Source organism: Zingiber officinale, chromosome 6B (genome assembly GCF_018446385.1).
Source record: "Zingiber officinale cultivar Zhangliang chromosome 6B, Zo_v1.1, whole genome shotgun sequence".
In the NCBI taxonomy this organism is placed as follows: Eukaryota; Viridiplantae; Streptophyta; class Magnoliopsida; order Zingiberales; family Zingiberaceae; genus Zingiber; species Zingiber officinale.
In genome coordinates, this window is record NC_055996.1 from 123580876 (window position 1) to 123593940 (window position 13065).

The 13065-nt window shown below is 37.7% G+C and overlaps 1 protein-coding gene across 1 annotated transcript; it reads left to right on the forward strand.

Annotated features, from left to right (window-relative positions):
• Positions 1 to 6667: 6667 nt before the first annotated feature.
• LOC121989337 lies at positions 6668 to 12725 on the forward strand. The gene is made up of 3 exons (XM_042543320.1): positions 6668 to 7829; positions 11785 to 12043; positions 12140 to 12725. Exons 1-3 carry the CDS (start codon positions 6817 to 6819, stop codon positions 12311 to 12313), a joined length of 1446 nt encoding a protein of 481 aa, XP_042399254.1. The 5' UTR covers positions 6668 to 6816; the 3' UTR covers positions 12314 to 12725.
• Positions 12726 to 13065: the final 340 nt, after the last annotated feature.

The following is a 13065-nucleotide window of genomic DNA, read 5'->3' on the forward strand; positions in this document are numbered from 1 at the left end:
ATTTATCGTTCCATTTAAAAAAATCTTTACAATAAACTACAATTAAGATTTAAGGGGGCATTTAGTTATGATTTGTGAATTGAAATAGTAATTAGTTTGATTATAGGGTCAATAAAAATAGAAATCAGGATTATATTATCTATTTGGTTTAAATCGTCAGTAACGAGAATCAAATAAATTTCTAATTTTATCCTTATTAGTTAATATATTAAAAAATAATTTGAGTTTTTTTCATTTTAAATAACTATCATATAAGATTTTACTTATTTTGAATTGAAAAATAACTATAATATAAGATTGTTTTATCAATAATTTTAGCGGTTTTACCTTCTTTTTTTTTCTTCTTCCTTCGGCACGCCTCTCTTTTCTCCTGCCATTTCGCCCCCTGCCTTATGGCCCTCGCGAAGGGAAAGAACCTAAACTTATAATTTACATCGGTCGCACCGGCGAGCGTCGCAATAAAGCTGGATTGCTTTTGCTTCCTCCTCTAGATCTCTGTGGGTTGGTGGGACGACGACTTCGTCGATTAGGCTACGAGTCTGTTATTCGCCGATCGAGGATGGGTAGATGAGTCGGGGTGGTTGTTGAGTAGCGGTTTACATCTAAGAGGCAAAAGCTGCGACTTGGCTGGAGGACCTTTAACTGGATGTCCCTAGGAGATTTGATGGCGTCCAAGTTCTTGAGGTCGTCATCGTCTGTTTGGCAGCATTTGGATGAGTTCTTTGAACAAGAGGATGGGGAAGTGGCAGTGGAAGAGAGGGAGCAAGAGACGACACAACCATCTAGGAGCATGGTGTACTTGACTCATACGCCGGATTTCCTTCACCGGAGCTACTCCAACCAGCTTCCACTTCGCCGGCTGATGGAGAAGATGGGGTTGTGGCATGGAGGGATGCAGATGAAGGGGGACACGGGAATATTTGGTATTAAGGGAGAAAAAAATAGTATTAGGTCAAGGGTATTTTTAAAATAAAGAAATATTTTAATTATTGAAAATAGAATAATGGCTGATTGAGGGGGAAACACAGGAATGTATCATTGCCCAATTATAAGGATTCATTCCTTTATTTGTATTTCTATTCTTGTAATCTAAATATTAACCATGACAATCAATAATTACTATTCTCATTCCCCATCCTAATTCCTCTGAATCAAACTCCCCCTTAATCTTAGATACCTAATTCATCATTCGAAGAACCTAATCTATTACACCGTAGCTCTGGACAATTGAAAACAAAACAAAACTTATTGGTACCCCAAGGTAGTTTTGATGTGATCAACCAAATTAGGTTAGGTCCTGTTGTGTTTAACTCTGTGTCTAAATGTGCAGGAACTTAGAAGCACAGGACGTCGAGCAAAAGACATAGCTAGCGAGAAGGACTGCATGAGAGAGAGCCAACGGGCTCGGTGCGTCTAAGGGACGAGGTACTGCGGAAGAGTACGCGGGCAGACGAGAAGGAAGCGCGCAACATTTCTGAGGGATGAGAAGTCGGAGCAGAAACTTGCTCGAGAAGGCCAGAAGTTAGGTTCGGGTGAGTCCTATTCTAGATGGCAGAAATCACCCGAATGAGCGGAACCGGAGTAGAAGACCCAGACCGATGTGAGCGGAACCGAAGCAGGAGACCAGGACCAAAAATCAACAAAGGGCTGATTTTTGGCCCCGGGGCGCCCGGAGCAAGTCAGGGCGCCCGGACTAGTCCGAGGCACTCAGAACCCGATTTTTATCCAGTTCAACGTGACATTTGAACATTGTGTTGGGGATATATTTCTATCGCATTCCAGGCGCTCCGAGTAGGGCAATATAAGCAACCCTGCTCTCAGAAACTAAGTAGAACAACTGAATAATCTGAAACAACACTTGTACACTTCCTAATTCTTATTTAGCTTTGTTTTGTGAACTTTGAATGTTGTAAGAGACTTCTCCGCATGAAGGAGAAATTAGTACCCTTTAACTTTCTTAAATTAACAACCTCCCCGGTTGTAACCAAGTAAAATCTTGGTGTCTTTTTCTTTTTAGTTTCTTCTTTATTCTTACTTATGTAAGTGTTCTTTTAATCAAACTGTAAATCCGAGAAAGGTATTTTTTGTTTGTCTAATTTATTCATAGGGGCTACTCACTCTCCTCTAGTCGGCCGCTAACGGTCCTAACAAATGGTATAAGAGCGAGTTCGCTTCAGGAGGACTAACTGTCGAACGAAGCACATAAGATGGCTGGATCGAGCATCCACCCACCAAAGTTCGAGGGGGAATTCATGAGCTGAAAAAAGAAAATGGAGGTATTCTTTAAAATCGATTTTGAATTGCTTTTAATAATGCAATTCAATTTTGTAGCACCTGAAGGCAAGAAAGAATACCAGTGGACGAAGAAGGAGCAGGCTGACTTCGTGACAAATGAAAAAGCAGAGTTCCATCTGTTGAACGTCCTACCACCACAAGAAGTCAACCAGATCGGCGCCTACACCTAGGGATGTAAATGAGCCAAGTCGCTCGTGAGCTATTCGAAGCTCGATTCGATAAAAGCTCGTTTGAGCTCGTTTAATGAGGCTCGTTGAGATAAACAAACCAAGCTCAAGCTTCACAATATTCGGCTCGTTAGCTCGTGAACATGTTCGTTAAGCTCATGAATCAACTTTTAAATAAAAAAATAATAGTTTTGATATTGAATTTATAGATTTTACACTCTGCTTATGAAAACCATAGACAAATATATTAAATTTATTTATTAGAATAAAATTATAAATTTTAACAAGAATATTATAATTTTTTTAAAATATATAATTTAGTTTTTAATAAATATTTAAATTTATAATTTATATTTATTAAGCTCGTTTAGGCTCGATAAAAGCTCGAATAAGCTCGTGAGCCATGAATATATTCGTTAAATAAAACTCGAGCTCAGCTCGATTATAAACGAGTCAATCTCAAACATCCAAGAGTTCAGCTCGGCTCGGCTCGATTACACCCCTACCTACACCTCAATAAAGGAGCTTTGAGAGAAGTTCCTTGAGCTACACGAAGGGACGTCTGAAGCCAAGCTCGCGAGACGGGATCTACTAAGGAACCAGCTGAGTAACATAAAATTGGAAGCAAAAGAAACCGTTGCACATCTTCACTCGAGAATGAAAGAACTAATCATCGGACTCACGAATCTTGGAGAAAAGGTAAGCAACCGAGATTCGCTAAGATACGCGCTTAATGCATTTCCTAGAACTACCGAGTGGACATTATTAATAGATGCTTACTATATATCAAAGATTTAGAATTTGTCACCTTAGAAGAAATGTTTTCAACATTTGAAGTCCATGAAATGAGATGTGCAAGTTCGAAGAAGGAGCCGAAGCACAATGTTACCCTCAAGGCGAAGATGGATGAATTAGATTCAGAATCCTCTCTCGACGATGAAGAAACGATGATGATGGTAAATCAATTTAAAAGTTATTCAAATTTAGAAAATCTAACCATCTGCAGGATAGAAAGAGAGGAAAAATTAGATGCTACCACTGCAATGAAGAAGGGTACGTTAAAGACAACTATCCTAAATTGAAGAGTAAGGACAAGGTAAAGAACAAGAAGCTCGTCCAAACGAACAAGCACAAAAACTTGAAGGCGACGTGGGATGAAACGTCATCCGAATTAGAGATTGAGGCTTTCTTCGGACTTGCGTTAATGACAAGTCATCAAGCAGATGAACACGAAGCAAGTTCGTCCGAAATAAGCATCAAGAGCATCGATGAAGGGGGAGTTACATCGGAAGAAACCAGCAGTTCAAGGGGAGCTACGGATAACGGGATCAACAAGGTAAGTCAAGTACGATCTCTTCCTCCCAAAAAATTATTCAAATTTGTTAAATTACTATAAAAAAACTGTTGTATATTGGAAAAAGAAAACAATGAATTGAAATTGATTTTAGAAAAATCTTGTTCAGTAGAAGATTTTGATAAATTAAAATTAAAAAATGATAAATTAAAAATACAAGTAGAAGACTTGACAAAATGAGCATGCTTAAATGTTAAAACCTAAAATTATAATAGACTAAGCTGGTATTTTAGATTTATAGGGGCTAAATCAGAAAAACTATCTAGAAAATATGTTCAAAAGAAATTTCTAATCAACCCAATTGGTAGAAACCTATATTGGGTTCCAAAAACCTGTATAAATTAAGTTTAAATTGAACTTAGGGCTTTCAGAGAGTAGATTAAATGTGTGATTTACTTAAAAGAATTTGTTTAGAACGTGATTGTTGCTCCAATAACCAAGAAGACCTAGTGCCTCGTCATAACCTGGAAGCCAATTAATGAAATAAAATGTTTAATTGACTAACTGATAAAATATTTTATTATGATTAAATAATACTTTAAAAAGTTACTTAAACATTTTTTTTAAACTTAACTTAGAGATTTTAACAAAATTTAATTTTTTTTTAAATTTATCTGTCTTACAAAGTTTTTTTAATATATAAAACAATGTGCTGTACCAAAATATTTTTTTAAAGTTTTTTTTAACTATTCAAAGTTTTTGTTAAAAAACTTAACCCTTAGACTTTTGAGGTATCCTATTTTTTTTTATGTGATCAAAGGAGGAGAAGGAAATATTAAGTTTAGGGAACGAAAAATCGGAGCGGAAGCTTGCTCGAGAAGGCCAGAAGTTGGGTTTGGATGAGTCCTATTCCGGATGACAGAAATCACCCAAATGAGCGGAAATCGAAGCGAAAGATCCGGACCAATGTGAGCAGAACCGAAGCAAGAGACCGGGACCAAAAATCAGCAAAAGACTGATTTTTGGTCCCGGGGTGCCCGAAACCAGTCCGGGGCGCTCGGAACTCCCAAAACCGTTCCGGGTGCCTGAAACCCGATTTTTATCCAATTCAACATAGCATTTGAACATTGCATTGGGGATAAATTTCTATTCCATTCTAGGCGCTTGGAACCCTTCTAGATGCCTCGACTAGGGCTATATAAGCAGTCATGCTCCCAGAAACTAAGTAGAATAACTGAATAATATGAAACAACACTTGTACACTTCCTAGTTCTTGTTTAACTTTGTTTTGTGAGCTTTGAATGTTATAAGAGTCTTCTCCGTCTAAAGGAGAAATTAGTGCGCTATAATTTTCTTGGATTAACAATTTCCCAAGTTATAATCAAGTAAAATCTCGATGACTCTTTAGTTTTAGTTTTTTTTTTTATTCATACTTATATAAATATTCTTTTAATCAAACGGTAAATCTAAGGAAGATATTTTTATTTATTTAATTTGGATAAGAAACTATTCATCCCCTCCCTATAATCGACCGTCGACTGTCCTAATAAAACCTACACAAGAAAGTACCACACTTGATGATTTAGATACAGCTAACATATTTGCTTATAGTTATCCTCATCATTAAATTATGCTAAAGAAAGAAGAAGCAATATCTGCTTGTTTGAAAAACAAGCTACAAAATAGGCTTTTATAAGAGTACCTGAGTCAGAATAAGCAAACATTGATTTCATAATAGTGTGCCTTTCTGCTTTCCACCAACTATGCTTCAATTAAAGTTTTAAAGTACAGATCCTCTCCACCCTTCAAGGCTCCTGTTTGGCATCAGCGTAGCAAAAATACCTGCACTGAGTTAACTATTAAAATTTTAATTTGATTAATTTATAATTTTATTTATTTATTTATTTTGATTTTAGTTATTTCAAGTTTTTTTTGATAGATTTTAAAATTTAAAATTCAATTAAATCGATTAAATTGAATTGGTATTATTGATAAATTCTAATATCAATCGAACTATTATCAAAGGTTTGGTTAATTAATCGATTTAATTTATTTAATTTAATAATAAAATTTAATCAATTCAATTTTTCCTGAATGCACAAAGTAATTGACATCGTGTCCTAGGAGGATGGCACAATAGAATATCCATATCAAATATTCTATTCAAAATTTTTATCTTAAATTTTAGATAGGATAGTTAAAAAATCTTTACATCAGCTACCCATTGATTTCCTAAATTATGTATTTATGAATAGTACTTCTCTAAATTTAGGGAATGGATTCCATTCCCTAAACATTATAAAGGAGAAAGAAAAAAATAGGAAAGCTGATATATAACGTATTGAAAAATGGATATCTAAATTTAATAAAATAATTTTTTTTATCTTAAATTATATATTTTGAATAAAAAAATTAGTATGGATGATCTAAGAGTTCAAAACTTACATTAGACATCTCATATACATGTTAACATTAACAGTGTTGATTTATAAGTCACATGATGTATTTATTCATTTTTATTTTTATATTTAAAATTTATTTTCTTAATTTTTATATAAAAAATCTACTGTGTTTGAAAAAGTAAAAGTTGTTAATATTTGAATGTTATAATATTCATAATACTATTTAAATATTATAAGACCCTAGTGATTAACATGGATGCTAACAAGAAATATATTCAAATTGATAATTTGCCCAAAAAGAAAGACAAAGGCAAGGATAGTCTAATTTAATGAGATGCTACAGGCCAAAGCAATCCCCCACTTGTTGAGCTTCAAAAGGTAAAACTTAAATAAGTAATTTCTATTTAAAAAAAAAGGAGGAGAGAGAGAGAGAGAGAACGCCCACGTCCCTGTTTGCGATGTTTGTATCGAGCCTTTCCATTAGGATTCAATCAAGAAATAGAAAAGGACACGGAGGATTTGAAAAATAAACCGAACGGAGAGGAAGAAAGAGTGGAATTGTGTGTGAGAGAGAGAGAGAGAGGAAAAAAAAAAGAAGTTTTTCCAATCGTTTTCCTTCCTGTTCTTCGTCTCCATGTGCACAGTCGTGGCGGAATAGATGAGATCGCCGTCGCGGTCGGGCATCGGAGAGGAAAGCTCCGCCCTCTCATCCGCTCCTCCTCCGCCCCTCCTCCCTCTCTTCCGCCCTCCCCCGCTTCGGATCCCCGACCCCAACCCTAACCCTAATCTCGACTCGCCCCATGGCTTTTCCGTCCCACATAAGCGCCCCATCATGACCCCTTCCTCCGCCGCCGCCGCCGCCGCCGGTGCTTCCCCCGCCGTCTCGCCCCCTGCTCGGCCCCGGCGCGTGTTTGTGCCCTCCGTCGCTGCGCCGAGGCGCCTTGCGTCCTCCGCCGCCCGCCACATCTTCCGCCGGCTCCAACTCCGCCTCCGCCTGTTCCTCCTCCTCTCCTTCCCCTTCCTTTACCTCCTGCTTTCCTCCTCCGGCTCTGGGAACGGAGACGCCGTCCCGGGAAGATCCTTCCTCCTTGATTTCTTCTCCGCCCTTGCTTTCTCGTCTGTTCTTCTCCTCGTCCTATGCGTCTCCTTGAACGCCCTCCCCTTTCCCTCCTTCCGCCTCCTCCTCTCCCGCTCCTCCGCTCTCCTCCTTCCCCGTCATCAGGCCCAAGCGACCCCCGTGCTGTGGTCCATTGGGAACTCCTCGTCCCCCGACAAGCTCAAGGGTGACCGCCGCCTAGCGTCGGGGTCCGTTGTGCAGGTCTACAACAACGGGGATGTCTACGAGGGAGAATTCCAGCGAGGGAAGTGCTCGGGAAGCGGGGTGTACTATTACTCTATGAGTGGCAGGTATGAGGGAGATTGGATCGATGGGAAATATGATGGGTATGGTATTGAGACCTGGGCTCGGGGAAGCCGATACAGGGGTCAATACAGACAAGGGCTCCGGCATGGATTTGGGGTATATCGCTTCTACACAGGCGACGTGTATGCTGGGGAGTGGTCAAACGGGCAGAGCCATGGGTGTGGTGTACACACATGTGAGGATGGAAGCCGATACGTCGGGGAATTCAAGTGGGGAGTAAAGCATGGCCTTGGTCACTATCATTTCAGGTACACTTGGAAACGTTCTGTTCTGTTCTTAAGATTTTTGGTCATGCTTTTTTAGTATTGCAGTGTTTTGTTTCGTAACGTGGATAACCTTCTGTTATGCTCTTCTTCATAAATTGAAACTTTCGTGATTGGATAGAACTGCTGGAATCCAACTGGCTTGTGCATCTCTTCTTGTTTAGAATTTATGTGGGTTCTGGCACTTATTTATCTCTTTTTTGTTTTTCAAAATCATCTATGAAACATATGTTTATATTGTGAAGATTAAATTTACTATTTGCAGTTTAAATGCACTTTCATGTTTTCTCTGCATTGGTCATTGATGTCATTGTTACTTCTACAAGTGAATTGCTTTTACTCCCCTTAGTCTCTTCTATGTTTGTGGAACATGACGAAATTGTAATTCTAGGTTTTCTCCAAAACATTTGTAGTTTAGACCAGTTTGAGATCCTTTTAAACAGAATTTCTGACGTCGTGATAAGTTTTTTTCTAAATTTTCCTACCATATTAGATATAAATGCTATTTCTGTTAAGAATGGTAGGAAAATTAATATCATCAGGCATATAATCATATAAACTAATGGTGAATTATTTTTATTGACATTGGAATCATTTTACTGAGACCTCATGGTAATTTTAGTTTCTTTCCCTCTCTATAGACCCTTTTTTTCCTCAGGAAGGTCCAAATTACTGAAAATCTCAGGATCACTAGTCTGCTTGAACAAATACTCATGTGTTCATATATGAATTTATACCCATTTCTCATTTCCTTCTTTGCCATAAATAATCTTAAACCTACATGCTCAAGTTGATATAAGAAAAGTCCTATATTACTGGTTCAGTTGTGATTCCAATGGAGCATTCTCTAGTATGTCCATTATTTTGACTTTTCTATAAGTAACTTAATATATATACCAACATTGCTGTTCATAGTAGTTATAGTTCTTCTAATCAATTCCAGTGTTTTTTGTTCTCCATCTCTGTGTGCATATACGGCGATGATCTCCATGCCATGCTGAAGTATTAAAGACTATAACTTTTCATTATATCCTACTAGCATTGAATAATTGCTATAGACAAGAAATACTATTATGAGCCAGAATATGGGTCCCTGCTCACAAAGATAGAGCCCTACTGTCGTGCCAGTGCGCTGAAACAGATGTTGGTGGTTCTTAGTAGCACGAATGAATCTCAAGAAGAGGAACACTTTGAATAGGAGGAAGAAATCAAGAATAAGAGGTAGTAGAGGAGGATGGAGCAGCATTGACTTATCTAGAAGAGTTAGCAGAAATGTTCCAAGATGGAGAAGCAGCTCAAAAGGAAGAAGTATGGGTGTCTTCACATGTCAGTTCTTTGGTGTAATGGTCCATTCCACCCATATCATGCAGCAGGGAATGGTATTTTAATCCATGGTTTTGGCTATCTGAAAATGTGCAAGATTCAGTTCTGGAAGTCCAAGAAATGGGCAAGTATAACCATATAAATTTTCCACAAGCTATGGACAGACCATTGTGTGCAACACCCAATTAACTAAGAGTGGAAAAAAATGGTTTCATTGCCTTCATAGTGAGGAAAGGTATTCCTACCGTATAACAGTTCACACAGATCCATTCTGGATCTCATCTGGGACCATTAGGATTCATTGTTGATAGGATTGGCGCCAGGGATGGCAGGGCCAGTTTGTGCCATGGCACACCCTCACCTCCCTGAGAAAATCACTATTGACTGCTGCCCTACCTTGAACCTATTGAAAATAGAATTATCTATATCATTCATTAATTATGCTATTTGATGTTATCGGAGACAGATTTTCTTTTTGTTCCAATGACACATAGCTTGTACATTTTTTTTTGTTGCAATGAGACACATAACTTACATTCATATTGCTATTGTGTTCTTTCACTAAAGAAATTTTACAATTGATGAAAAACTCTCTGAGGCACCTAGTAAAGATTTTGATTTGAATTTTTATATGATCTTTCAAAAGTTGTTCCTGTTTATTTCCCTTTTATATCAGTTCACATTTTTTATGTCTTCCTCTGCATCCCTTCTTCCTTCATCTCTTCTTCCTCCCTCTGCCCCTTCTTCTTTCCATGTAAACACCTGAGGAGGTGGCACTATCATTAGTCAAATGAGGGAGAAAGACAAAATAGGATAGTGAGAAACAATAAAGAGAGATAGGAAGAAAGAGGGAGAGGGCTATGAAAGAAGAAAAAGGGAAAGATAAGGAAGTAGAAAGAGAGTTGGGGAGATGGGAGGAGGCAGTCCTTCTATACTAGGGGGGAAAAGGAGGGGATGAGGGAGATAGAGGCCAAAGAAATAAGATAACAAAAAAAAAAAGGGGTGTTGAAGAATTGCTCCATGAATGAAGTGACCAACTGCTTCCAAAAGCTTACGTCTTTTTTAAAACATAAAAAAAATTTATCTTATGATCTGCCCCCAGGAACAAATCCAATTGCCATAAGGAGTGGCTTGCATTAATGGCTAATCTTATGTCTAAATCATGCCCATATCATGCTATTTAACTAAAAAGGATAGCCCGGTGCACAAAGCTCCCGCTTTGCGGGTCCCGGGGAAGGATCCATTGTACGCAGCCTTACCCTGCTTTTTGCAAGAGGTTGTTTCCAGTTTTAGCTCAGAGATAACGACAGTTATTTCCCACTTTGCACATCACAACTTGCCTTGGATGACATAGTCCTTCTATAATAAACTAATGAATTGTTATTGCCTAGCATTAGCTAGCCATGGTTTTAAGATTGCATGTGCTGAGGATTAGAGGACTACGAGTCCCCTTTTATTATTATATATTTATTTATTTGTTGGTTTCCTTTCAAAGGACCTGAGTTAATTGTGTCAGTCATTTTTTGAAGCACCCTGCAATTTGCTATATAGAATTCAGAATTTCATTTTTTTTTAAAAGGTTGTGCATAGATCATAGTAGCAAAGTTGGGATGCTCTAGGTGGAAAGAGGGAGGGAGGCAGAGAAGAGAGGATGGACATATGAAGCAAGGAGGAGAGAGAGAGAGGAGGAGGAAAAGGAAGTGAAAATGCAGAAAAGAAGTGAATTTGAAAGGGATAAAAATAAATCTTTTACCTTTTTGTCCTTCCATGTATTTGATGGTTATATGTGACTGCAACACTTTAATAATTTTGTATACTTAAAAACATTTGGCATATGCAAAGTTTATGTTTGAAATAGGTAATTTATCCAATGCAATATCATTCCACCTGGATTTAACCACCCATCCTTCTAGTTGACTGTCTTTGAGCCAATCCGCAAAGCCTCCATGGTAGATTTGAAAAAAGCATCACAAAAAAGGCACCTATTTTTTCAATGAATAGCAATCAACATCAGACCTTTCTTTGGGAGAAAGGAATTCATCTAGCTCATTGAAGGAAAGATATATATCCATCATGGATTTGCTAAAGAAGTTTTAGTTACTGGCCTCTTTCATCCAACTCTTAATTTTGTACATTTCAGACTTAGTTTATAACAAGTAGGAATTTCTGTTGATTTTTTTTTAAAAAAAATAAATGTACTACGTGTAGCTTCATGGCACAGTATTATTGAAATACAAAAATTAAGCGCTGTGCATATAACAGGTAAGGAATATGCTGTATGAGTGCTTCCACTCTTTGCAATATAAGTAAAATTGAGATCCATCGTCCAATTTATTTATAGGAATTGGTCTTTAAGGATATAATATCATATTTTCGTTCATAATTTCCCACTTGAGCTGCTTTGTCAATACTTTTTTGGCATTCTAAATTATTCTTGAAACGTATATGCTTATTTATTTGATGTATATTGCATAAATTTATTGGTACCTCCTTCTGCACCCCTAGCATTAGAAAAACTTAACATATTACAATATTATCTATCATGGCCACCCTATCCTTGTTATAGACCTTTGCCTAATTGATTTCTGAAATGGGATTTTTTGTTACAAATGTGAAGGAATGGAGACACATATGCTGGGGAATATTTTGCAGACAAGATGCATGGCTTTGGAGTGTATCGCTTTGCAAATGGACACCAATATGAAGGTGCATGGCATGAAGGCAGGCGACAGGGCTTGGGAATGTACACCTTCCGGAATGGGGAGACACAATCAGGTCATTGGCAAAATGGTGTCCTGGATACCTTGAGCACTCAGAGCATTAATCTTGGCTCACCGATTGCTGTTAACCATTCAAAAGTTTTAAATGCTGTTCAGGTAATTGACCGTGTTTCTTCAAGGGTTGTGAATTCTTATGTTAAATGTTGAATGTAAAATACATTTTAATTTTTTTTTATCAATTGGAACGTTCAGGAAGCCAGACGAGCGTCCGAAAAAGCTTATGATGTGCCCAGGGTAGATGAAAAGGTGAGCAAGGCTGTGACCGCAGCCAATAAAGCAGCTAACGCAGCTAGAGTTGCTGCGGTGAAAGCTGTTCAAAAGCGCATCCCAGGTAATGGAGATGACATAGGAAACCACATGGTATGAAGCCCTTTGCTTTCTTCGCCCAGTATAACTAAATCTTGATAGAGTTAAAAAGAGTATTTGCTTTAAGGCGAATCGTGAAAGTTCAGAAGTAGGCTGGCAGAAATTTGTATGCCCGACATCCTCGCAGCTCATCCTCTAGAAACAGCGCTGCTCTGAACTAGCAGTTATCGAAGGTGGCTGGCTGGCATCAGACTTCGCTTTTTTTGCTTACTTTTTAAGTAACAGGAAAAACGTTATGACTGTCCATATCTTCGAAGGTTTCACTCGACGTAACTAGTGGAACATGTCAATAACCGTTGTTAGGGATGTTGAGATCGATCATGATTACATGATTATTGTATATGAAACTACGTTGAAGAATCTTTAACGAGTTACTTTTAAATGAGGGTTTCTGGCAGTGCTGTGTTGGTTTGCTATTTGTTCATTAATATTGCATTCCATTTGTCAATGGCAGAGTATATTTTACTCTGGAGGGTCTCTTTTTTTTCTTTTTTATTTTTTTCCATAAAGTCAGATCCCATCTAGTTGGATAAGGTTTGATAAGTTTAGTTGTTGTTGTTTTGAAATTTTATTTTTTGTCAAAACTTCTCTATGTATTTAATTTCTATTCGGTAAACTACTGCATTCTGTTAATTTTTTTTTTCCCTATTCTTAGCACAAGGTATTTTATCTTTAGCCATCTGCTCTCGGCTGCTTGTGGCTCATGATATTTTATAAATTTTTTAATGTCTTTTTCAGTTTTCAAAAAATAG